The following is a 26,761-nucleotide window of genomic DNA, read 5'->3' as shown; positions in this document are numbered from 1 at the left end:
AAATTAATAGGAAAACCCCTGGATGCGTGACAGGAACAAAGTACCAATATAAGTGATTGAACTCAAAAGCTTTGGCATATTCAAATTAATAATACTTCCTCTATTCACTTTTAATTGTCATGTTAAGTGAATTTGACTAATTTTTAAAATTAAATTAGATTACATTAATTCGATATTTTAAACAAAAAATTTAGATATTCAAAACCTATACGAAAAGTACTATAAATCCAATTTTTTGCATATCAATATGATGAAAAAATAATCGTAAAATGTTAGTTAAAGTTATTATTATTTAACTTTAAAAAAAGAAACTATGACAATTAAAAGTGGACGGAGATAGTAATTAATGATTTCCAAATAAAGCAACCTGACATTCTTGACCAATGTCATGTTAAGTGATGACTAAATTACTTGCTTATTGCAATTTGAATTCATATTTCTTTTTTCTGAGGTGCCACACAAGATAGGTGAAAATGGAACTAACTGGTACTTCTCAGAGATTATACGTACTAGCTAAAACAAAACCATATCTAGACATTAATCAGAGTAGGTTGGAAAAAACATCTGATATTTCAGTTCCATCTAGTTATCAGGGAACTTGATTGTTCAAAGGATTCAATCTAACATCGCATACATAGTCAACAAACTTCCTTTCGTTTCATACCAAGTTCCACAAGCATAGTTAAGAGAGCCTCACACATTTCACTAGCGTCCGCTTCATTTGGGTCCTTTCTCCATGACGAATAAACCATCCAAGCATGATCAAGCTTTATGTCTGGTTTTACAACCACTGACCCGGGAACTTCAGCATCACGACAGGTCACTAGACCATCACTCTTCTCTCCATACCTTAGTTGCAGGTGGAGAGCACAAAGAGCCAGTGCAGCAGAAACAGGAACTATGACAGGCACCTTGCACCCTGCTTGGATCACATTCTCCGACTCATTGTCACCAAATCCGGGCAAAGGTAGCCACGGAAGTTCTGCATGTGCTATATGGGACATTGTTGCTATTACATTCAGTGCTATACTTGCTTCAGAATGGAAGGAGATGAGTGGAATATCATCAGGAAGCTTGTGGTTTTTTAAGAACTCCTTTCGCTTCTCGTATGTTAGATCCTCTAATGCCCGTATATCACCCTAATACAGAATAGTTCAACTTGGTCAATCAAAACAACACGCATATTCATAGAGACAAAGCTGAACAAAGTGAAAGAGAAATGTGAAACAGGTACACGATGGGTATATGTAGAACAGACATATGAAAGAGTATATGGATCATTTATCATCACGACAAAAATTCACCCTATTAAGCAAATTTGTCTAGTAGTAGAAGAATCAGTAAGCCATCTCACAAATGCTTTTTAAAACGCATGGGGGGAGAGGAACGTAAATATCACCAGGAGTACATTCTAAGTTTCTCAATGAGTAACACTTCCAATTAATACGTACACAACTTCCATTTCTTTATATTCTAGTCCTCCTTTATTATAAGAACCAGACAACTTGGAAATAATTCTAAGTTGTAAATAATAGACATCTCGCATCCAGTATGTTCACTTAACTTGGAAATAAAGTGTGTTGACGATATCTGATAAAAATCTAAATGGCATGTTTCCGAAAGATGTTCATATTTTGTTTTTGATGTTATTAAGATCTAAGGGAAATTTAGGTACTCAAAAACTTTTTAAATATGCATTAAAAGACAGTATTACCTTGTAGTACTACCAAATTTTAAGGTACAATATAATAACACTAATGTTTGGCGAACTGGCGCAAATCCTAGTGCTAAAAAAAGCACTTAATTGGCTATACATCACAACATGGAAAAGAGTTGGGACACTTCAGCATTATAGTTTTTAACTAACCCAAAATAGTTGTGGACCAAGGAATTACCTTAATTAACTTGCATAGTAAAAACTCCATGATCCTTCGTGTTTCCTTGTCAGCAATCTGTCCGTCACGAAGAATATCTGATGCAACAGGTATTCCACCATAAGGGCTCTGCACAAATGCCAGTCCTGCAACTTTATCCTTTAAATCATGCCAATATTTTGACAAAGCGGCGGCAGCATCAACCCCACCCTTACTGTGACCAAGCAGCATGACATGTTTTCCTGATCCCCAATGTAACTCCTCGATGCATTGCTTCAGTTCCCACGCATTTTGTTCCACGGATGCCTTCATTTGGTGATAAATGAACCAACAGTAACAGAAAAGGATAGTTGGGAGAACATTAAAAAGAATTCCAGAGAGCAAGTTGATATGTTAGCAGACTAGACTTTGAAAATCTAATAGTACATACCTCACTATGTATCTTAGCAATATGGCAAGTTAACCCCATCTTCGAAAAAAACTTCTTAGTGCTCACAAAATATAAAGGACCGTGATTGCTGAAAAACCCTGTTACAATTATGTCACCAAAAGAAAAGCTCTAAGAGAACGAATTCAGAACATATTGACAATCCAGTAAAAAGTATTGTTTTTTTTTAAAAAAAAGATAGTGGAGTAACAAAATGATTTAAACTGATCAAAATTGTTTCTCAACAATTTTATTAAGCATAAGAAGACTTTAAACAACCAAGTTGAACACATAATATACAAAAAAAAAAAAAAAAATATCTCAATACAACCTAGCAAAAATTTAAAATTCAAATTCATCTAAGACCAAAGCAACTTATTACGCTAAAAATTACTGTAATAACTAGATGTAAAGTTGAACACTAATCCTTTGCTTTAATTATTGCTATTTAAAAGAATGTTCCTCAATTTCTGCTTTAACAGTTAGTTTCTTTTGATTATTTTTGAACTAGCACATTTTTTATATATTGATCTTTCTTTTCTTCTGTTGGTTTTGTGCTTAAAAAATCCTCAATAATCTTGTCTAGTTCGAAAGCTCTTTTCAAAGTGCTTTAATCTAGACAATGATAGGATTTGCAAGGAGCTGTTACAAGGATTTTCTTCCATCACGAACATCCATAAAACATAGGTTCCAAAATGCGATTTCATTTTCACTTAACTAAATCAGAAAGCTTTTGCCAATGAAAGCTTATGGGACGTTGAAAGAGACTTGTTGCTTGTCATGGCTGAAAAACGGATTCAAAATTGATATTGGTTGAAATAGCCTTGTGCGTTAAAATAAGTACGGGTTAGAAATAGCCATGTCGGTTAAAAATGGGTTGAAAATAGTTCTTTAGAAGAACTCATAGATCCCATAAGATCAATGAGGCTCTTGATACAACTGTTGGTTTTTTTAAAAAAGATGGTGGAGCAACAAAAAGATTTAAAATGATTGGAATTGTTTCTCAATATTTTTATTAAGCATAAGAGGGTTTTAAATAGTCAACTTGAACACATATTATGCAGAAAATCTGCAATTCAAAAGAGCTAAAATATCTCAACAACTTAAATAACCTAATAAAAAATTAAAATTAAAATTCATCCTAAACCTAAGCATGTGCTAAAAATGACTGGAGTAACTAAAATTAAATTTCAACAAAGTAGTATTCAGCAGGAGATTTATTAAACCTGGAATCAGTAGATAAACAAAAGAATCAGGTAGTGTGTGCTGTCCATTCCTAAAAAAGGAAGAAAAAAGTCAAACGAAAAATTGTCGTTAATTGGCAGTTAGGCAGTTGCAATGAAATATTCAAATTAATGTGAAGACTGAACCAGAGACAGACATCTGAGGAACACTCACCATAATAGTAGGACTAAATTTCATTGATAAGTAGAGATAATCCTGTTGGGTTAACACAGTTGTATTGTGGCATAGGACTCCAAAAGAATGTTGACCAAAAACAGTCAAGAGAAATGAAGATAATTTTCATATGTTTTCACATATCCTTCAGTAACAAAAGCCACTTGCGAAGGAATCTAATGGTTGGACAATATATATACAATGGCTTCTATATATCCTCAGCTATATTGATTAAAACATGAATCTTTCAGGTTATATATGAAGAAAAATCTTAAGGAGGGCAACGTGATTTTCCATATTAGCAACTCGGAAAGCAAAGCATTCCCCCTAATATTAACAGGCCAAAAAGAAAATGCAGAATAAAATGTCCTGGTGCCTCCTTTATTTGTAGTTACTAAAGATTACTTCAGAGAAACCAAAAACTAATGGGCATAGAGTAATACAACTCAACGTTAAGACCTTTTGTTTTTTCTGTTACGATTTGAAACAAGAATGCTGTTTCAGGACTTGTCATATTTGCAAGAATTCATATTCAGACAAGTTTTGTTCGTAAACATTAAAGTACAAGGGTAATGATTCGTATTGCTGAAACGCAGATTTTTAAATTGCTGTGTACCATATTTCAAAACAACTTTGTCAATCTATAACATAGAGAATCAGCAAAATGAAAAGCACATAATATGGTTTGGTTGATCTCATTCAAATCAGTAGGAGTATCCTACTAACAAAGTCCATATCATGACTATCACTTTAAGAAGTTACAGATACCTTCTTTTGTCACTACACAGAGTAGCCAAAAAAAAGTAGAAGAAAACACACATTCCGAGCAATATAAGTCATCAGTCCTGGAGTTCTAAGTTGGGCCAGTAAAACAAAAAACTCAAAATTAACATGAAACATGGCAACAACCTTGAAAAGAATCTCATCAGCTGAACATAGAACCCTTTCTTGATGGTTTAATAGTGTGCAGTTGATGTGGTTTCATTTTCATGTTATTCAGCACCTATGTCAATTGATAAAAAAGAAAAAATGACCAAGAACTCACCACTGACAAGATATGTGCTCTTTATTTTGGGAGACTTATCTGGCTTTGTTTCTATTTTCGAAGTGACTAGTAAGATCCATCATCTTACCTAATATCTTGTAGTAGTTCTCTAAATCTAGCTGAACCATCAACAACAGGAGCCATTTCAGTAGCTTGTTGCAACCACCCAATGTCATCAGAAGACCCACGCAAGGTTGTACATACACGGGATATAACACTGAAGAGATTAGTGAAGAGTAAGTAATAGGAAACTAAAAGTAAAGGTGCTGAATGTCAAATGGAAGAAATGATCTAAAATACTCATCAAACTTCAAATATTTATCATTTACCGACAGTCAGGAAGTGATTACTAACCTCTGAACTTGAACTAGAGCACATCTGATATGAGATATGAAACACCTCCAAGAGGCCAACGAAAGTTTCCAAGTGAATCTCAGACCATATACTGGAAGCATCAACCTACAACCAGATCAACCAACTGCAGAATAAATTAGGACAGTCATGACTATGTAATGGCGGAAAGAGATATATGCTACTAGAAAATAAAACCAAGATAAGTTGATTTCTTATGTTCAGAGTTCTAATTCTGGTTCTGAAATCAAGGAATTCATAGATATCCTGCACAATGACCTCGAAGGAGGATGGGAAAAGCATACAAATGAAAAGTTTACCCTTCAAAAATGAGTCTGAAACCTCCATAACTTTGATTACTTCTTACAATTTCTAATAATGAATTTACAGGCAAGTTATCAATGGCATAGGAGGATCGTCTTGCGTGAATTCTAAAGCTTGTTCCTGTGTCAGATACTCTTGAAGGAAATGAACAAGCCTCAGGAACAGTTCTACAACCCCTGTCACTGGTAAAGTTTACAAGCAGACCACCAATGTCAACTAAATATTCTGACCACCCAAGGATATCTCTGCAGATAAGATCCTCTGCAATAGAATCAAACCTTTATCACATAGGAAGCCATAGACAGCGAATATAAAACAATAGATGTTCAAGGACTTTATATTTTGCACATGCATAGTTTTTTAGAGAACTCACCAATAAATTGAACAAATTGCTGGGCTATATAAGAGCTCAAGCTTGCAAGATGTAAAAAGGGATCCTCCATATTGCATCAGAAGAGAACTTAATCAAGATCTTTCTGTTTATGAATTACAATGATCAAGTACAGACGAAACCTGCAAAGGACCACCAAATCAGATCAGGAATTCAAGCAGCAGAAGAAAAGATCAAATATTTCCAGATGTCACAACTCTCAAAATTAGAGAGGAAGATAAGAAATCTCAAACTCAGAAACATTCATCATAACAGCTCTCTCTTTATATGTCTCAGGCAACGTGTTGTCGCAATAAACAGCATAAAACCAATAGATATGAACACTGATGTAAGTCAAAGATGACATTAAGTAATGAGTACAACGCACTTCACACTTACTTCTCAGGAAACGCCGATGATTTCTCTATAGATATACTAACCCCCCATACTACATTCAACCCAAATAGATCAGACTATATAAACCTCTTTTAAAATTACAACAGAAATGAATTCAACATATCCGAGGGAAGATAGGTTCATTTTAACACAAGAATGGTCATGAATAGAACACGCGTAGTCCTACATGCTGAGGAAAGGTATACTACTATTTCTTTAACCTCAACACTCATCAGTTCAATCACACGGACTCGGGTACGGGTGTCATCTGTCATGATCTAAATTATACGATTCGGGAGTACAGATCTAGGTATGGATACGGGTGCTGGATTCGGCTAAAATAATTCAAATGTCCAAAAATACATTTTATAGAAATATGTCCTAAATTATGGTAGATTATTTGGAAGGAAAGGAATGCACAAATTTAATAAGGCAAATTTGAATCTATTAAGTAGAAATGCATCTCCTTACTACAGTATTCTTTTGGCATAACATGGCTATTTAAATGATAAACTGTTCATTATACATTCAACAGTACTGGTTGCGGAGTTTCATAAATCATTGCATCTGTCTTTAAATTCTCTATCAATGTTGGTAAAAATACACAAAATCGATTGACCACACCCACACCCACACCTATGTGGTGTCGACACAGGTACTGCACCAAAAGTGAAGAGTCCACACAACTTAGGTTCAAACACTAATATTTAACAGCAAAACTAAGAAACAGAAGGGCACCAAACAGTGACTAGTATGTAAAATAGGAGAAATTGAAATGCATGCAATCAAATTACACAAGAAGCAAGAGACTAACTTACATACATAGGGTGTGATATGAGAATCAAAGGCCAACATTGAAAGAGTGCACAAACCCAAAAGCATCCTATTGTTTAGCCCCATAAATATAGCCAAAATCTACATCTATCTCAATTCCCAATATAAAGCATAAATTTACAAAAAATATAATATAAAAATGATGTACTTATCACGATCTACTTGTGAATTTGATTGGAAACAGAATGGAGAGTAGACGACCCAAGCTATCTTTATCGACAAGCTTCAACATAATGGCCCACTTTCACACCATAAACAAATGGGTTTTCTCTCCAGATTTCGAAATTAAATTAACTGTAAAAAAAACTGAAAATGGTGAAAAAAAGTGTTTGTGTTTAGGTAATTTGGGACAGCGTGAGGATCTAAGAGGACACGTGTCGAGTGTTGAGGAAGTCATGTCAACTTTGATTGCTTTGTGAGAGAGGAAAGTACAGATGGGAGATTCTTCATTACAAATTCAATTTAATGATCTCCATCAATTTAGAGCTCTTCTACAACACACTCTTCTCACGGTCAAAACACATTGGGAAGGATCGCCCACCAAAATGCTCAATAAATTCTATCTCCGTTCTTATTTATGTGGCATTCTTACTTGGAAAAAATATATGTTTCTTAATATTTTTTTTATTTCTTTTTAATTATCATAGTTATTTTTGTAACGATATAAATTTTAATTATTATTGGAATTTTTTTCATCGTATTGATATAAAATTATTTTGAAATTTATATTACTTTTCGTATAGTTTTTGATTATTCAAATTTTTACTTTAAAATATCAAATCAATGTGATCTAATTAAGCTTTAAAATTTAGTCAAATGGACTTTCGAAAATGCATGACAACTAAAAAGGAACGAAAGGAGTTCATAAATGACATTATTCTTCTTATTATATCCTTGATAGTTAATAGACTTGAAAATATGAATTTGACAAACATAAGAAAACAAATAATTAATTCATGTTCATTGGTCAATTTAATTAATTAAAATATTCATATTCATATTCATATTCATATATTGAAAAGTTGATTTCAATAGAACACTAGATTAGGATATAAATGGTAAACTTGTCAAGTTTCTTAATGGATATGAAATTTAAAATGGTGATAATAACTAAATAAAAAAGAAGAGAGTATAATAAGAGACACGTCTCAACATAAGAAAAATAGAATCTATCTATCTATATCATCATCATTTCATTCTATATAAGAGGGAGTTTCTCAAAAAGGTAATTTTTCCTTCTCCCATCCTTGTTTCTTTCTCGCGTATTTCCACATCCATGGAAAATGATCCACGTGTTGTATTTCTGTCTGTCTTCCACATTTGTATATTTTTATGTCTGTCTTCCACATTTGTATATTTTTCTGACATTTGTTATTCTAAAAAAGATTCCTTTATGTTCCACGGAAAACAAGAGACTCGTTTTGTGCCCAAATTTGGAGACAACCGTTTCATTCCAATTCCTCAAAGATCCGCTCCTACTAACAAAAAGGTACACCACACCTCCTTTATTTTTCATTTGTTATTTTACTGAATTTTCCTTTACTTTCAATCGGAATATTTTCTTTTCGGATCTATCAAAAAATTCTTACTGGCCTGCCTGGTGAGTGGTGATGTCTTCATTTGCTTGGTTTATGTATTGTTCAATGTTCTTTTTCGTTTAAACTTAATGTTTAATTTGTTGAATCCAGAAAGATCCCTTGGAACTTTTATTTCCTTTGTTTACTTGGTTTGCTAGCTAGCTTCTTCATTTTAATATTTCTCAATCTTTTAATTCTTATAGCATGATAGAATTAATTGTTTTGATCTATCAAGAGCTTGTTCTCTAGCTCTTGGTACTGTTCATAAAATTTCTTCAATAAAATATATATTATGCTACACTTCATTCTTCTTCTTTACATCTATAGTTCCTCAAAATATAATTAAAAAAATCAATAACCGACTTGTGAGAATCTACTATGCCGTTTTATGACAGGCTTCAATCTAAAAAAAAATACTTTGAACCTGGGTATATTTAATTGATTTTGTTTATTACATTGTGGTACGTGGTTTTTTCCCACCATAATATTGCTTCAAATTTAAAAGTGGTTCCTCTTGAACCAACTCAAGTTGAACGGTTGGAAAGTTACATGCATGGACTCTACCTTTGAATAATACTACAAGCAACATCATATTCTTAAAGTAATTATTGGTTGAATTTGATGTGCAACACCTCGAAAGTAGAAAAGTTGATTTGGAAAAAAAATGTTGCAGAAAAGTTGTTAGTGCAACTAGTTTACGAGGGCAAGTACGAACTGTACTTTGTTCCACGCCAGTCGTAAATGACATCATGGGTCGTGATTGTAGCCTTTAGAAAGTTGAGTTTTCCACACTTGAGTTCCACAAAGGGTCAATACGGACCGTAGTAAAAAATACATTCTGAACAAGGGTGTCTGGACTTAGGGTAATTTTCCAAGCTCTTGTTCTACAAGTAGGATGTACAGGCCGTAAAAGAGATGATGAACCATCGACCTTGGCCTGTGGTTTTTATTCAAAAAGTTGGATTTTCAACACTTGTTTTATGGATGACTATTACCGTCCGTAGAAGAGAGTACGTACCGTACATGGAGTCGTAGAAATGTTGCGACAAAATTTTAGGGTTATTTAGGTCATTTCCTACATTTTTAATCCTTAAACTACGTCGTTTCTAGACTTTTCCTAAGACCTATAACTGTTTCTAAGGCCAAAACCCTCCCCATTGACTCTCAAACCCCAAAAGCTCTCAAGGATTCTTTAAAGGTGATTTAGGATTTCTTCAAGCTTTAAGTCTCCTCTTCCAAGTTCAAGACTAGGGTTCATCAAGGCATGAGGAAAATTCATCAATGGGTCCTCTCCACCCATTGAGTCCCAAAAGAAACCTAAAATCTCTCTTAAGATTTCTATATCCAAATTTCCAGGGTTTTCATGATTCTTCCATGGATTTAATTAATGATTTTACTGTCACTACCCAAGGTACACTGTATAAGATCCTGAGAGGCCCTACACAAGCTACTTGACACACATATACACAGTATAATAGACAAAAATAGGAAATCTCATACGAATAAAAGAGTTTGACATTAAAGCAAAAGTCTATCATAGTCTTGATAAGCCATCTAGTACATAAAAAAAAGTGGTCGGAATGTAACATGTATACCACGTACAACATCCGAAAAGTAAAGAACTATGAAAGCAATAAAGGTGACATGATCCTCGAAATATGAGGACTCACCACGTCTTCAAATCCTTAAAGTGATCAACTAGCCATACGCGGGAGGAGAGTGTGTCACACCCTACATTAGTGAAACGATGTGGGCACAAGCATGCATTATTACATGGAATGTAAGTGTGAAGGATATGCATGGAAACATAAAACATGATCATAAGGGGACATAACCGAAAACATGATATGCATGACCAAGCTAAACATAGTAAAATATTTTTTAAGAGACATAATAAATCACGAACATGGTCAATGCATCTCAAATTCATAAGAAAAACTCCATTAAATCTTTAAGGACAACTTAGTTCATTTTGTGGGATATTTACTATTAATTGAGCTATAACGTGGAATCCGGTGTCTTGCTCCTATACCGAAAAAAGATGTCCTTAATTTTTAAGGTAAGGACCTTAACTTCTAGATTACGTGGATCCACTATCTATGTTACTTGAGACAATCCTAAAAGGGCACATAGTTAGGGACAATGAGATTTCTATTAAAGACTCAGACTCTCCTGATAGGAGAGCTTCCATCTCAATATCCTCTTGGTGCTAAGTAAAATCTCAAAGGAATATTCATAAACATATTATTATCAAACATGAAAAAAAGCACAATTAAGTTACTAATACAAGCTTAAAACATCATATAATAGCTCCTTAAACCATGGGTGAGAAAATATTTCACCAATCATGATTCCTTAATTGTGAGAAAACCTTTTAAAATTAAAAGCCCCAGTTTTTTTTCTAGAAATACTGGTCAACAGTGGGTAATTCCCTAACAAAAATGTTTTTTGTCACTGCTAAGATGCCTCCGGATGTTAATAAAACATTTTATGGCTCATTCCTAAGGTCAAATACCCTACTACTAATCATCAGTTTCTTCTGCAACACTACTTACAAATTAGTTACTAAGCTTATAGTCCAGCGACTCAAACCTTACTTATAGTCCACAATTAGTCCGACTGACGGGTTGTAGATAATGCAGTCCTTGTGCAAGAAATCCTTTCTAGCTTTCAAACTAAGAATGTTAAAATAGGCAACATGCTCTTTAAATTAGATTTGGAGAAATCTAGAGTGGTCTTTTATTTGACGTGCTCTTTAACCTGCCATACCATCTCATTACTCTCATAATGTCTTGGAATCCATATTTTACTTTGCATCTCGGGATGCGTTACACCCAACACCTCTATTCGAGTCATCCATGATAGTTGTTTTACATATGAAAGGGAAGCTAAATTACAGGGTCTCGGGAGCCAAGAATTAAGTTATATGCATCAGTATAGATTGGATATATACAACAGTATACATGATATACAATATTGTATTCACAATGATATAGGGACTAAAATAGGCCAAAGCCCAAGATGATCAGCAGTTGAAGGCCCAAAGTCAGTCAGGCAAACAAAACCTGACTTTTGGGCCTAAAGTAGTCCTCTTTTGATATTTTAGCTTTAAATATTGAATTGTTGTTTGGGCAAAGGACACAAATCACATGCTTTAAAGCCAAATTGACCATTTGTCCCTTATAAGTTTAAAATGACTGAAATCCCTCAAAAATTTAAAACATGGATACAATACTTCAGCACTGATACATTAAATATATGATGAGGATACATTATTAATTAACTGTGTCTAGTTTATTTCATGTGTTAATGTATCAATATATGATTGTTCTGATTAATGTATCGTTGAAATTTGTTGAAACAGTACAGAAACATTACAGGCTAAAATTATAATACAATACCTGTGTCTAGTTTATGTCATGTGTTAATGTACCAATATATGATTGTTCTGATTAATGTATCGTTGAAATTTGTTGAAACAGTAAGAAAACGTTACTGTCTAAAATTATGATACAATAATTGTGTCTAATTTATTTCATATGATAATGTATCAATATATGATTGTTCTAATTAATGTATCGTTGAAATTTGTTGAAACAGTAAGAAAACGTTACTGTCTAAAATTATGATACAATAACTGTGTCTAGTTTATTTCATATGATAATGTATCAATATATGATTGTTATGACTAATGTATCGTTGAGATTTGTTGAAACAGTACGAAAACATTACAAGCTGAAATTATGATACTATAACTGTGTCTAGTATATTTCATGTGTTAATGTATCAATATATGATTGTTCTGATTAATGTATCGTTGAAATTTGTTGAAATAGTACGAAAATAGAATTTGTAAACAACTCGAAAGCCTCGACATTCATGTACTTTTTCAAATCTTGTACAAAGTCATTCTTGTATGTTGCACCAAATTTCAAATAGAGTGTAAGGATTTGCTTGATAACATAACTCATAGTCTGGAAGAATCCAAAAACATAACAAAATATTATGCAAAAATAACAACATATTATTAAGAAAGACACATCAATGACTGAGATACAAAAAATAACAGATACACAAATAGACCCACAAACAAAACACATACGATACACATACAGACCATAAATAAAACACATTATATGTAACTGATACAATATTTAGTATGAAACTTGGAATAGCAGATATACATACACAAACCCATAAACAAAACACAAACGATACATTAATGACTGAGATCTACTGAACAATGCATGTTATAACAGTTGAAATAAAATACATTCTAATTTGACTTAGTTAGAGTTAGTGTATAAATTAATTACAGATAATAACGATACATTAAATAAGAGACCTGAATTTGTGCATTTTTTGTATCATAAATTGATTAACTAACAAAAAAAATTACAACATTCGAAAGAAGAAGAACTAAAATCTAACATCAGGTAATGGAGGTCGAGAAATTGGAGGAGCAAATTTTCGACCCATTTTTTTGGGGGTTTTAGGAACGGTTTTTGAAGATGAAGCAAAACCGTTTTTCTTCTTTCCATCTTTTACATTCGCCATTAACAATGGGTCGTGTAGGCTTTTGGATCTGTTCTCCGTCCAACCAATATCTTTATAGTCATATATCCGATTAGTGTTAGCATCATCCATCTGATTCAACAATTAGAAGAACAAATAAAAGAGTATTTCAACAGAATAAGAAGAAACAAAAGAGGTTTACAAGAAAAGTACCAAATTTACCCTCCCCAGACCCCACCTAGTGGGATTTCACTGGGTTGTTGTTGTTGTACCAAATTTACCTAGAGTATACACAAAGAGATACTTGATTTTGAAGAATATTGGAGAAATCAACTGTCAAAGAAAATGTGGAGAAGTTTTAGGAGAGAAAAAAGAAAAGAATGAACTCTGATTTTTAGCGTAGGAAAGGCCCAATATTGTATCCGTGAGATTTTTTTACTTAAAAGAGAAAAAGAGGGATTTTGGGGATTAATAAAACTATTAAGGGAAAATAGTAATAAGTAAACTTATGGGGGGGATTTGTGTCATTTTGCCTTGTTATTTTGTTTGGATGTTCTAATTTTAGTTTAACTTAATTAAATTCTCTAAAAGAAGAACTAATTTCTTTTGGGAAAAATTACCAATCTACACACCCTTATTTACCATATTTTCTATATTCTCTACCATTTAAAATATTACAAAAATTCATGTTTTTCCTCCAAAACCCACTCATCCGGATACATAACTTCTAACTCCCAAATACACGTTTCTCTCTTCCTATTTTCACTCCTTCAATTTCTTCCTATTTTCACTCCCTTAATCACAACAATTACTTCCTTCATTACAATTTTGAATTTCAATTTTTTTGTCTCTCCAGTCAATCAATTTCAACTTTCTCAATAGATAGTTTTTCTTCTTCTCTAACTTACGGTTCATCGTTTTTTGTTCTATTTTTTTAAATTTTTTCATCTTTAACGTTCTTATAAATATGGATGATGCTCCTTCTTTTAGTATTGGGATTACTCAATTAACTTCACATAATATTGATTACCCAATTAATCGAAAAAGAATGCATCTTCAACTTTAAAATCGATCGTAGAAGAACACCCAAAAAAGAGGGGAAAGGTCGAGTTGTTGGTGGCTTCGGTGCGGGCTTTAGATCGATATCTATGGGTGACACCATTGTTGAAAGTGGAAAAAAATTGCGGGAGTTGATACAGAGCAAAGGAGAAAGTGTAGAAGAATTTATTCATTATTTTTTTTGCTTTATCAGATTGTTTGATTTCTTTTTGATATTTTCTTGTTCATCTGTTTCTTATACATATGAGTTCAGATTTTTAATGTATTTAGTTATTTTTGATTCTTAAATTAATGAGCAATGCCTGATTGCCTTCGTTTCAACATTATGATACATTACAATTTCATCATGCACAAGTTATCGTGCTCAAGTATTAGTTTTGATACATAACCTTAATTTATTAAAACACAAATCAGTACGCATCATGTTCATAGTTATGTACTTGGTACATAATTATTACAAATTTTGTTATCTTTTACTACCAGATACATACATCCAAACTTATTCAACTAGAAGGTTATGTATCTATAGACATTATCAAAAATTATTGTTGATACATAAACACTAATGCTTTTATAACAAATCCGTTTGGATGAACTCATCACTGTGTTATGTATCACACACAAAAAAGTGTTATTGAGAACAATTACATGTATGATATATCTTTTATAAAATACAGTATTCTCAAACAAAATAAGATACATAAATAGTAATGTATCAAACACTAACTTTTTAGGCATGATACATAAATTCGAATTTATACTAAATGTATTTGATACATAACTACTATTTTTGACTTTTTTGAATCAGTTACGATGTGATAGAAGAAACTTTGAAATTTGAATTGTTTAAAGTTGTTACAATTTGGGAGAGATTGTCATCGATTTAATTTGTATGATTTTGGGGAATAGACATTTAATTTTACGCTTTAATTTCCTTTTTAATCTCAACAGACAAGTTATCTAATGTATCAACTGTCAGAGGCGAATTTAGGATTTTTCGAACATGGGTGCACCAAGTAAAATGTATTGAAGTGAAAAATGATCCTTAATCCTCAAGGTCAAAAGCTTAACATTTAACCATGTGGACCATTTAGACTTCTTGTAGTACGGGTGCCAGAATATAATATTATACAAAATCTTAAAAAATATATATATAAAATATCTAATTTTACGAAGAGATCACGGGTGCCGGTGCCCTACTTTTTGGCTCTAAATTCGCCACTGTCAACTGTTATGTATCCGGATGAATGAGATGCATCCGGATGACACAAATTTGAAGAGATTTTTATAAATTGAAAAAAGATAGGAATATGATATAATTTGCTCTTTACACTATGAGATTCCTAAAAAAAATTTACTTTCTTTTGTGTGGGTTCATTTAATTAAAAGATTTAATCAACTCTTGTATTTATTTATTCAAATGTTTTGGTCCAAATCTTTTACTTGTTTAAAATTTGATTCAAGTTATTATCTTTTCAAAATGATTCAAGTGTTTTTCAAACATAATCATATTTTGTCAAGTCTTAAATCACTCTCAATTTATTTAAAGTGTTTTAAGTTTATTTCTTTTTTCAAATAATGTTTTAATATTCTTTATTTACTTTTTAAGCATTTTCCCCAAAAGTTAATCAAATAAAGTTTTCAAATCGTCAGTTAACCGCATGTAAGCGGTGTGTAAAACTTTCTTAATATGAAAATAAAAACCTTTTACCCTTTGAAATTTTGAAAGATTTTTCTGTTTTAAATCTTTTTGGAATTATTTAAAAGTTTCCTGATTTTCCTTTAAAAATTAAATGCTGACATTTTCAAAAAGTTGATTATTTCATAAAGAGTTGAAATCAATTTTGAAAAACAACTTTTTCTTTCCCTAAAACACATCCATTTGGATTGTCTTAAAAAGTAGTTTTTAAGTAAAAAATAAAGAGTCAAAATGAAATGACTTTTAAGTCAAAAAATAAAAAGTAGGGCGAGACTTTGATTTTTGACTTATTTTAAGCCATTTTAAACTTATTTTAAGTCATTTTTGACCTTGCTAAACACTTCCTAACTTATTTTAAATTATTTTTGACTTATTTTAAGTTATTTTTAATATTTTTCTAACACTTTCAAAAGTAAAAAACTGATTTAAAAATAAGTTTGACCAACTTTTAAGCCAATTCAAACACCCTCTGTGTTATAAATTCAATTGTACCATATTTCGAATAAAAAATATCATGAAACCTTATCTATTTGTGGTGTACATTGGATAAGGGTAACCTTGTTGACTTTTTAATATGCAACTAACAATTCAGGAGATTTCATTATTGTATCATCAAGACAACCATCAACTAACTCTCCATTAATTAATACAACTTTTTCTTTTTTACTCAAAAGTCATAGGTACGTACATTACACTATTAAACTCAGTATTAAAAAAATATAACGATCTACCTAACAGAAGTTATATTTATCTCAATAATTCATGTCTATGACTAGCAACAACTAGCAATGGATATTTTATGAATACCACATGATACTTTTGATAACTTAAAGAACATTTTTTCTTTCATGTTGGACAGAAGTTATGGAATATTCTTTCTAAGTTCATTGACAGAGTAATTCAAATTTGCATCAGATAAATAGTGTTTTAATATATATATATATATATATATATATATATTATTTTATTCTCCTTAATTCCATTCTTTTGCTAATATTCCTATTTTTTTAAACTCTCTTTGTATTTTCCTTCTTCAAAAATATGAATCAATAGTCCAAAAGTATTAAACAAAGTGAAGTACGAATACTATCCTTAAATCGTTTTAAATTTTCAAGCATTACAACAAACATATTAAAGTGTGGACCAAGAAATCAACTTTTTGAATTAGATTCTATAATTCTAATTCTTATCTTTATTTAAAATTTGTCAACTTATTACTTACAAAATTATGTCTACAATTCATATAACGATTATCTTAGAAAGGATAATTTTCAACGTTAAATTGATAAAAATTTACCTAAAACTAATAATTTACTAGAAAAAAGAGTCAAAAAAGTCACTTATAAAAAAGTTAAATAATAATTTGCATCTTAAAAAGTGTAAAAAAATTAAATAAATATATATGACATTTGATTAGATTTCAGGCATCTGATTAAAATTTCGCTCTCACATATGAAAGATATAAAATGATTTGCAGAGAAAGGTTAGGTATCTCAGAGTTTTGAGTAAAGTAATAAATTTTCAAACATGTCACATTCACAAAAACGTCATTACATGTGAATAATAAGCGAAAGTTAGTATGTCCCACTTGAATATGGAATTGCTTTTGTTAGGGAGCATTTTGTCTCCAATATAATTTTTTTTTTATGTGAATTTGAATTTAATCGAATTTTTCTATTGGTTAGTATGTAGTCCGTTAAGACTGCCAGCAATTTTCTATTGTTAGGACAGTTGGGTCAACGCTATGGACAAAAATGGTAGGAGATCAAAGCAATACCAACTTGCCTTAGAAAAATAAAGAGAGCAACGTACATAATCAGCCATTTATTTACTTTCCTAACATTAATTAATATTTTATCCGTTTTTATTTGTCTTAATCTATTTCTTTAAAAATATATTTTTCCTTTTGTGACAATTGTAGTAAACACTTTGACCAAAAGAGTGCAAGTGGATGAAGTAAAGATATGCATAAATAGGAATACTACATTAGTTTCTACATTTGTGAAAGAAGAAGAAAAGTATGGCTGGTGGAGGATTTAGTGATGACAAGGGAGGAAAAAGAGCTCATCTGTATGAGTATAAGATAACTGGCTATTTTATTTTTGCTTGTGTGGTTGCAGCAATGGGAGGATCTCTTTTTGGCTACGATCTTGGTGTTTCTGGTCAGTATTAATCAAAAACCATCCTTTTTTTTTTTCCTGATCTGTTTAGGAAAGTATTTCTCAAGTCATTTGTATCATTGTTCGAATACACCAAGAGACCTAAATTTGTTACTAGATGTACAAAATACAAAGGCTTGTAGATATCAGTAAATTGATTTTTGTGTCTGTTTTGTTTTATGAATCATTTAATTGTAGCAAGAAAAATTCTGATTCTAATTTGTGGTTTTTAAGGTGGGGTGACTTCCATGGATGATTTCTTGAAAGAGTTTTTCCCCAAAGTGTACAGAAGGAAGCATGCACATCTCAAAGAAACTGATTACTGTAAATATGACAATCAGATACTCACCTTGTTTACTTCCTCTTTGTACTTTGCTGCACTTGTTTCAACATTTGGTGCTTCACATGTTACCCGCAACAAAGGGCGTCGAGCCAGTATACTTTGTGGAGCAGTCAGTTTTTTTCTTGGTGCAATACTTAATGCTTTTGCAAAGAACATTGCAATGCTGATTGTTGGTCGATGTCTTCTTGGAGTTGGCATTGGATTTGGCAATCAGGTAAGTCAATTTTTGATCTCTATGTACAAGGACATTACAACTTGCTGACAGATTTAACTTCTTCTTCAGGCAGTCCCTCTGTATCTCTCAGAAATGGCACCTGCAAAAGTTCGAGGAGCAGTTAACCAACTGTTTCAACTCACAACTTGCTTGGGGATATTGATAGCCAACTTTATCAATTATGCAACTGATAAAATTCATCCATGGGGATGGCGATTATCACTTGGCTTAGCCACAGTTCCTGCTACAGTTATGTTTATTGGTGGGCTTTTTCTTCCTGAGACCCCAAACAGTCTCGTAGAACAGGGTAAATTACAGGAAGCAAGACAAGTATTGGAGAAAATTAGAGGTACCACAAAAGTTGATGCAGAGTTTGCTGATCTTAAAGATGCAAGTGATGCTGCGAGAGCCATAAAAGATCCATTCAGGAATCTCCTCAAGAGGAAGAACCGTCCCCAATTGGTAATAGCAGCTTTGGGGATCCCAGCATTCCAACAGCTTACCGGCATGAACTCCATTCTTTTCTACGCCCCTGTCATATTTCAGAGCTTAGGATTTGGCTCAGGAGCATCATTGTATTCATCTGCTATAACCAGTGGTGCACTTGTTCTAGCTACATTTATTTCAATGGCTTTTGTTGACAAGTTTGGAAGAAGAGCTTTCTTTCTGGAAGCTGGAGTTGAAATGATATGTGTCTTGGTAAAATTTCTGCTTTCAAATTCTTCCTAACAAGGCTTTCATTATAGCATATACTTGACTGAAAGTTTGCTTCACAGGTAGCAGTTGCAGTTACTCTAGCTTTGAAGTTTGGAGAAGGTGAAGAACTCCCAAAAGGAATTGGCATCTTCCTTGTAGTCATAATCTGCATATTTGTCGTCGCATATGGAAGGTCTTGGGGTCCCTTAGGTTGGCTGGTACCAAGTGAACTATTTCCCCTGGAAACAAGATCTGCAGGACAGAGCATGGTGGTCTGTGTCAATATGATCTTCACAGCCCTCATTGCACAATGCTTCCTTGTGTCTCTCTGTCACCTCAAATATGGAATTTTTCTGCTGTTCGCGGGCTTGATATTCATCATGAGCTGCTTCATCTTCTTCCTCTTGCCTGAGACAAAGCAGGTTCCCATAGAGGAAATATACTTGCTTTGGCAAAATCATTGGTTCTGGAAAAGATACTGCACCCCAGAAGAGAATGAACGTGGTTTGGACACAAAGTCTCTACCACCAATCTAAGAGAACCTGGATTCCAGAGAATGGAGATAGGCATTTGTTCCATGAGTGAATGAAGTGGACATTCTTCAAAGATTATACTACTACTAGTTCCTTCAGGAATGAAAACTATATGAACATCTCTTCATGTTTTTCAATATGCTCTCCAAATATCATTTATTAACATGTTTAAGTCTTACTCAACAAAATTATCATATCGCCGTGTAATTAAGCTTATATATGGGTTTACAAGTTATCAAATGGCAGAAATACTTAAAGAGAGCCAACATGAATAAAAGAACAAAAAGGAAAGAAGTACATTGACGTATACAGATAAATTACAGGAAAACATACCATGACATATTGACATTTTAGAAAAGAATAACTGACTTGATCGTTGAAATATTGTTATTCATTTCATAAAGCTATGCTAGTAATTTGGCAAGTTCGTCTACTCCTAAGCTTCCTTTTGGTACTACATTCAGATAATCTTCTCGAATACCCTTTAACTTCTCCTTCCTCGTACTCGTTGTCGAATTGACCTTTCTACCTGAAACAGCAGTTTCTTTTCTCGAAGAAGCTGGAGTATCTAATTTGGTGCATCCTACCTCCAAATCACCAATTTCCTCTTCCCCGCGTCTTTGAACTGACACTTTCTTAGGTTGATGCTGAAAAACTGGTCCAGGTGGGGCAGACGTAGAGAGAGCAACAGCCCTTTGATAGACAATGTCAGCATCGATACTAGAATCATCTAATAGAACTGCACTCCCACTTTCAATAGCCTGCTTCCAAAGTAGTAAAATTCCTTCCGTACATGGCTTGATTGAGCTTACCAGCTGACAGTTTTGGTTTGTATCTACCGTTAGAGAATGCACCTTGTAACCAGTCAAGGGAACCAAAGATGAGGAATCAAACTTGTTTTCTACATCATCTGAAGCGCTCTCCAACTCATTTTCTGTATCCACCACTGAATCATCCAACCTTGTTTTGCATTCACGGCAGTCACTCAGAATTCTAGAATTGTCACCTGTATCTCCTGCATACACCAGAGGGATTTCGCTTTCACTTGTCCCTGTCGTTGTAACAGAACAAACATCTAAAGGAACCTTATTGGAAGATTCCAGATAGTGATCCTCCGACCTATCTTCCTTTGTTCCGTCCCTTCTAACATACTCTTCATCTTCCTCACCCAGAGGAAAAGTGTTAGCACTGAGATTGCAAGTATTCATGTCTGTAATTGGTAAGCGTGGACTTCCAGAAGTAGATGCAACCACTTGGACTTCAAAGGATCGGTTAGTGTTAGCAGCTTTATCAGAATCATTGTCTCTGTCTTCAGGTAGAGAGGATACCCAATCCCGTCCTCTCCACATGAGTATGTGCTCTTGCTCAAAAGAGATTAACGCACATGGGACAAGATCCTACAGTTATGAAAAAGCAACTTACAGTAATGAGGTCATAATTTTTTGCACTTCTTTTTTCTTTCCCAAAAATAATTGTGTATACTAAAGCATTTACCACTGGTACTGGGAATCACTTTACCTTAAGCTTGGCACCTATCTTCCTATAGTCACTTGGGTTCAATCCTTGACAATTTATAGACACCAATTCACAAGCTTCAAATGCTTCTCTGACATTCTTTACAAGGTCACAATACACCCCATTTTTTGCTGCAAAACATTCAAAACTTATTATTGGAGAGATTTCTTGTTGAGTAAACCACACATAGGAAAAATAAATGGAAAACAGACCAAGCTTGCAGATAGGTATCAGATTGCGTCCTTTTTTGCGCATTAAAGTTGCTTCCTCTAAAGTCAGACCCTCTGGAACTCGTTGAACCAACCTTGGGTAGACAGGAGTTACAGGCCGCCATAACATGAGAGGAAAGCGTGGCCGAGTCTTGTAGTTGTAGTTTCGACCACGGAAAAGGTATATCAAACCACCTTTATGATAGATAATTTTCCCACCTGTCTTCTCCTGTACATATAGGATACCAAAATTTAAATCATGTCAAATAACTAGACGAGGCGCCTGTAAGAAAAAGAATAGCTTGTACTAGAGAAAAACAAGATAAATGATCAACTTTAGTATTGACGGAGATTCTATTTAGCCTTCAATGAGAGAAATAGTTAGAACGGTTCCCTTTAAAAAAAAAAAAGGAACAGTTATAATGGCAGGTGTATCTTCTTGTTAAGAGAACTTCTTCAGCAAGAAGGACAGATTCTTCACTTTAGGAGGAAAAGTCAATGCCTCTCTTTAAGGCAGGCAAGTGCTCATTAATAGTGTATTGGATGATACAATGTTGCTGTTTCCTATACCACCAAAATAGAAAGGAGAATGGATGCCCTAAGGAGAAACTTTCTATGGCAAGGTATAAAGGAAAAAAGAGTTCATTTGGTAAATGGAAAACTGTCACACTTAGCAAGAAGCAGGGAGGCACGGGGATAAAGAACCTGAGGAGACAAAACCAGAGATAAACAAATGAAGAACAATCTTTAAGAAGGATGGTAATGAAAGACACTTATGGGGAGGAAGGGCCTCAGAAAACAAAGGTAATTTCCACTACATATGGTGTAAATGTTTGGAAGTCAATCAAAATTATCTGCCAAATATTCAATGACAATATCAGCTATACAGTGGGCAGTTGGCAGAACACTCCTTTTGGGGAAGACAACTGGTTGGGACAGGGCCTCTGAAGACAAGGTTTCCTGATCTTTTCTCAATAAATTGGCAACAGAAGGCTACTATCTATAAAGTCTGATCAGCTCAAGAATGGAACCTTAGGTGTATAAGATTCCTAAATGACTGGGAAATCAGTAGATTTTCTGAATTCTACAATACACTCAATCAGTTCACAGGTTTTAGTGCCCGTTTGGATTAGCTTAAAAAAAGTAGCTTTTAAGTCAAAAATAAAAAGTCAAACTGAAATGACTTTTAAGTCAAAAAATAATTAGTAGGGGGAGACCTACTTGTGGTTTCTGACTTATTTTAAGTCATTTTTTTCCTTGCCAAACACTTCGTAACTTATTTTAAGTTATTTTTTATATTTGCCAAACACTTCCAGAAGTCAAAACCTGACTTAAAAGTAGGTTTGACCAACTTTTAAGTCGATCCAAACACCTCTTAGTCAGAATGATGATAAGATATGGTGGTTCGGTCACAGCTCAGGTAGATTTTCTGTCAAAGCTTCCTTTCAGATGTGATAAATCCAACCAATACTATGACTGATTTTTGGTCCTAGAAACATATTTGGGAAGTGAAAGTACCCTACAAAGTGTCTTCTTTAGTTTGGTTGGTATCTAGGAATGCCTTCTTAACTGAGGACAATCTAATGAAGAGGGAAGTACAACTATGTTCTGGATGTCACCTATGTGGTAGAGAGGCTGAAACTATCAGTGATTTGTTCCTTCACTGTACAGTGTGTCTAGGTCTGGAATATTTTTCTAGCACTAACAGGGACACATTGGGTCATGCCAAATAGCACTAAAGATATGTTGTCATGCTAGAACAAGGGGAGAAAACCTGCAGCTCAAAAGAATACTTGGATTTGAACCCTGCTTGCATATGGTGGACTGTTTGAAAAGAAAGGAACTCAAGATACTTTGAAGATAATGCAAGCACAATTCAGAAGATAAAGATGAAATGTGTAATGCAATTTCATTTTTGGTGTAAACATGAATACTCACTGGCCTCTGAAACTATAATAGATGCTCTAGGTTCTCTGAAGGATGATAGAATTTTTGTGTATACTTTAGGTTCTCTATATATATAATTATGGTCTGCATAGCCTTTGTGCTTCTAATATAAATTGTAACCTTCTAAAAAAATGTGCAGATTTATCAAAGAAAATGAAAATAACATATCTGATTCTGTGCCTCAAGCTACAACTTGACAGGGCAATTACCAGTGCTTGGAATAAAGTAATTACAATGAGATTAGAACCTGCAAAGACCTAGATTCACTGGGAGTGATAATATTCCAAAGAAACAGAACAGTTACAACATCTTGCTAAGGGTAAAATATATAAACACTACCAACCTCTAACTTTTCACAGACATTGTCCATGTCCACAGTACACACCCCCTTGCATTTTATCTTGCACACCCTTTTTCGCTTCCAATGTGCATGGATGTTCTCTAACATGTTATGTGTTAAGCCATCTCGTCCTGGAAACAGAAAACGTATTGAGAGTCAAAGTGAACAAAATTCAGTGTCAGCATATTCTTTTTTACATGAACAGAGAAGAGTGAATCTATAAAGAGCATTTTATGAACTTTATAAGGACCATTAATACCTTAATATAAATCCAACTACCATCACTAATGAACTGAAATTAAGAAAAGAGAAAACGTTCGGTCAGAAGAAGCCTTTTAATGAGAATTGAGTTATTCACATTGAGTCCGGGGTAAACGTTTCCAAGAATGAATCAAATCATCCTGATATAGTAATATATATACATCAGAACACACCCCACAACATCCACCTCCCAAACTCCCTCCTTTCTTCTCCTTCTCCTCAAATAATCAATTCCATAGAAACAAGAAAACAGAAAAAATAAGTCAACGAATTAGGCATCTGTGCGAGTACAACCTGCCAACAACAATTAGGCTTTGCAAACCTAAAAGAACTTGCATATACTAGGAACCAATCAAGGGGATTCAGAAAGTAAGAATGAAACGTGTTCCGCGCGATTGCATGTTTCCAAAACAAGATGTTGAACCACTCAGTTAAAAGAAACATTAGTATTAGTACATGCATCGATGTATCCATTCTGCTCTATTCAGTATCAGAATGAAATGGGTGACGGCTGGGATTAAGGGACAAATCCTTCAATGATATTATATGTGCCAAATGTTATACATTGCAAAAAGATTAAACTAGCCCTTCAAGCTCGGCTCGAAAAGTTTCTACTTTTGTAGAAGTAGAGAATTCACATTCTACAACAAATTCACAGTAAAACACAATCTTCCAAGTCTAAAAATAATGCAATTTACCTATATTCATTTGCCGTGTTGTTTTCTTACAACTATTTATAAGCTCCATCATCTCCTCCTTTGTCAATGGCTCTCCCAATACCTCTTCTCTAGATTTAACGTACTTCGGCCCAGAACCTGCCAGGAATGGTCCAGGAGCCTGAACCGGCTTGACCCCTTTCTTATGGGGAGGAGGCAGCTGGAATGAATCAAATTCTGGACGCTTCTTCTTGCTCGGTGGCAACGGTTTCCGACCTGTCCATGGCCTCTGCATTGACTCCGGTCCAAATGGTGAGACTAACGGTTCACGTAACTTTTTAGGCTTCAACTTTGGTGTTTCAGTATAACTATATTGATATACAAAGGGGGCTTCTGGAAATTCATAACAGACCCCATTTTCATCAACTTTGATATCAATAGCTGATTTCCCTGCTGTTTCATCAGGGGTTTCATCTGGAATCTTGCGGGTTCTAACTAAAGGCTTAAATGCGGGGTGTATTTGACGAGGGTTGTTCTGGAAATTTCTGGAATACTTGGACTTTTTCCCAGGGATGGAAGGTGAAGAAGGAGCTGAAGGAGTGCCAACGGATTTGAAAGTTTTTTCAGTGACTGGTGATGGAGGGGCAGGGTTGTAATTATTGGCAATGTTAAGGACAGAATCGAAACGCTTATGGAAGCGGATTTCATCTTCGATTTCCTTCTGAGTTCGTTCATGGCGGATGAATTTTTCGGCGTTGGCATTGTTCCACCGTGAGAAGCGGATTTCAGTCGCCGGACGGTGGCTGTGTGGTGGAGCTGGTGGTGAGAAAATTGGGAATTGGATTAGGGTTGTTGAACCCATTTCACTACGTTTTTGCTACAAGAAGATGAAGGCATTCAAAAATGCGAACGAGAAATTACTATTTTTCTCAATATTTTTAAATGAGGAATGAAAAATAAAATCTGTTATGTTGATTAGAGAGGGACCAAGATTATTATTGTTTTTATTTTATGATTATGCATAATTTTATAGGAAAATCTTATTTTTAACTGCCACTCATTTATCTACTTGATTTAAAATATCCCTCACTCTACCTTTTTTATCCGCTCTTATCTTTAAAACTAATTGAGTTTTATTAAATTAATTTTATTATTATTTATTATTATGTGACAGATTTCCATTTGCTGAAATTAGTACCCCATCTTCACCTCTTTATTTAATCCACCCCATTATCTAATTACCCATCTAATTAAAACACCCATCTCTTTCATTTTGAAACCTAAAACGTACTTCTTCTTTTTCCTGAGGAGACACATTCAGTTCTTCATTTGCAAGTTTAGACATGCATAGAGTTTTTTTTTTGTAACTGAACAATTTTGTTACCAAAGGTGATAGTAACAAAACCAGAGTCGATCCCCTGTCTCTTAGAATTAGACAACTACATAATCATTTTCCTACAATCTAATTGGTAACACTAGAAAACAAAACTTTAAAGGTAGTACGATACAAAGAAACGAACTACTACAACTAGTTAACAACTATGAAAATTAGCTTGCCGCTCCAAAGGATCTGCCAATCGGCACTGCAATATATAAACATCACGAAGGACATATCTGCAACTGTAGTACTGAATGCCACTTTTTCTCTCTCTAACCTCTGGTATGTACATGAATAGCAATCTCCTTACAAAGTTTGTCCATATTATAGAGGTCATTCGAAATCTGATCATGTTCCTCTCCCTCCAAATGACATAGACAGTCATAACAAACACACAACAAAGGATGGCACCCCTCTACTAGACTTCTTCTTGCCCCACTCAGACATCCATTGGGATTCAGTTTGCCAGTCCCCTACTATTCTTTGGATACCCATCCAATTTAACATTTGCTGCCACAGGAGTTTTGTCACACAACATTCAAAAAACAAGTGTGACATTGTTTAATCGATCAGGTTGCAAAACACATACTAAGGAGACTTGTATTCAGATTTTTAGCAATCTTTTAGCAGTAGGCAACCTT

The 26,761-nt window shown here is 33.9% G+C and overlaps 3 protein-coding genes across 4 annotated transcripts; 1 reads left to right on the top strand and 2 right to left on the bottom strand.

The window, feature by feature from the left end:
* Positions 1 to 507: 507 nt before the first annotated feature.
* LOC125868546 (uncharacterized) lies at positions 508 to 7,141 on the bottom strand. 2 transcript variants are annotated; one of them, XM_049549172.1, is made up of 9 exons: positions 7,004 to 7,141; positions 5,793 to 5,932; positions 5,416 to 5,680; positions 5,099 to 5,203; positions 4,833 to 4,961; positions 3,528 to 3,577; positions 2,305 to 2,402; positions 1,896 to 2,180; positions 508 to 1,139 (listed from the first exon to the last, which is right to left on the bottom strand). In XM_049549172.1, the coding sequence occupies exons 2-9, from the start codon at positions 5,860 to 5,862 to the stop codon at positions 639 to 641; spliced, it is 1,503 nt and encodes a 500-aa protein (XP_049405129.1). In that variant the 5' UTR covers positions 5,863 to 5,932; positions 7,004 to 7,141; the 3' UTR covers positions 508 to 638. The 2 variants fall into 2 exon arrangements, with proteins under 2 accessions (XP_049405129.1, XP_049405130.1); XM_049549173.1 differs by having other exon boundaries at positions 7,008 to 7,108.
* A 10,673-nt stretch (positions 7,142 to 17,814) lies between these two features.
* On the top strand, positions 17,815 to 19,903 carry LOC125868544 (sugar transport protein 14-like). The gene is made up of 4 exons (XM_049549170.1): positions 17,815 to 18,031; positions 18,263 to 18,585; positions 18,655 to 19,284; positions 19,362 to 19,903. Exons 1-4 carry the CDS (start codon positions 17,890 to 17,892, stop codon positions 19,815 to 19,817), a joined length of 1,551 nt encoding a protein of 516 aa, XP_049405127.1. The 5' UTR covers positions 17,815 to 17,889; the 3' UTR covers positions 19,818 to 19,903.
* A 193-nt stretch (positions 19,904 to 20,096) lies between these two features.
* Positions 20,097 to 25,689, bottom strand: LOC125868541 (CRS2-associated factor 1, chloroplastic). Its single transcript, XM_049549167.1, has 5 exons — positions 24,785 to 25,689; positions 23,829 to 23,956; positions 21,542 to 21,767; positions 21,333 to 21,460; positions 20,097 to 21,211 (listed from the first exon to the last, which is right to left on the bottom strand). Exons 1-5 carry the CDS (start codon positions 25,602 to 25,604, stop codon positions 20,219 to 20,221), a joined length of 2,295 nt encoding a protein of 764 aa, XP_049405124.1. The 5' UTR covers positions 25,605 to 25,689; the 3' UTR covers positions 20,097 to 20,218.
* Positions 25,690 to 26,761: the final 1,072 nt, after the last annotated feature.

This window comes from Solanum stenotomum, chromosome 6 (assembly GCF_019186545.1).
Source record: "Solanum stenotomum isolate F172 chromosome 6, ASM1918654v1, whole genome shotgun sequence".
NCBI classification, from domain to species: Eukaryota; Viridiplantae; Streptophyta; class Magnoliopsida; order Solanales; family Solanaceae; genus Solanum; species Solanum stenotomum.
The sequence above is the reverse complement of the archived record's forward strand: the minus strand, read 5'-3'. Positions and strand labels throughout refer to the sequence as shown.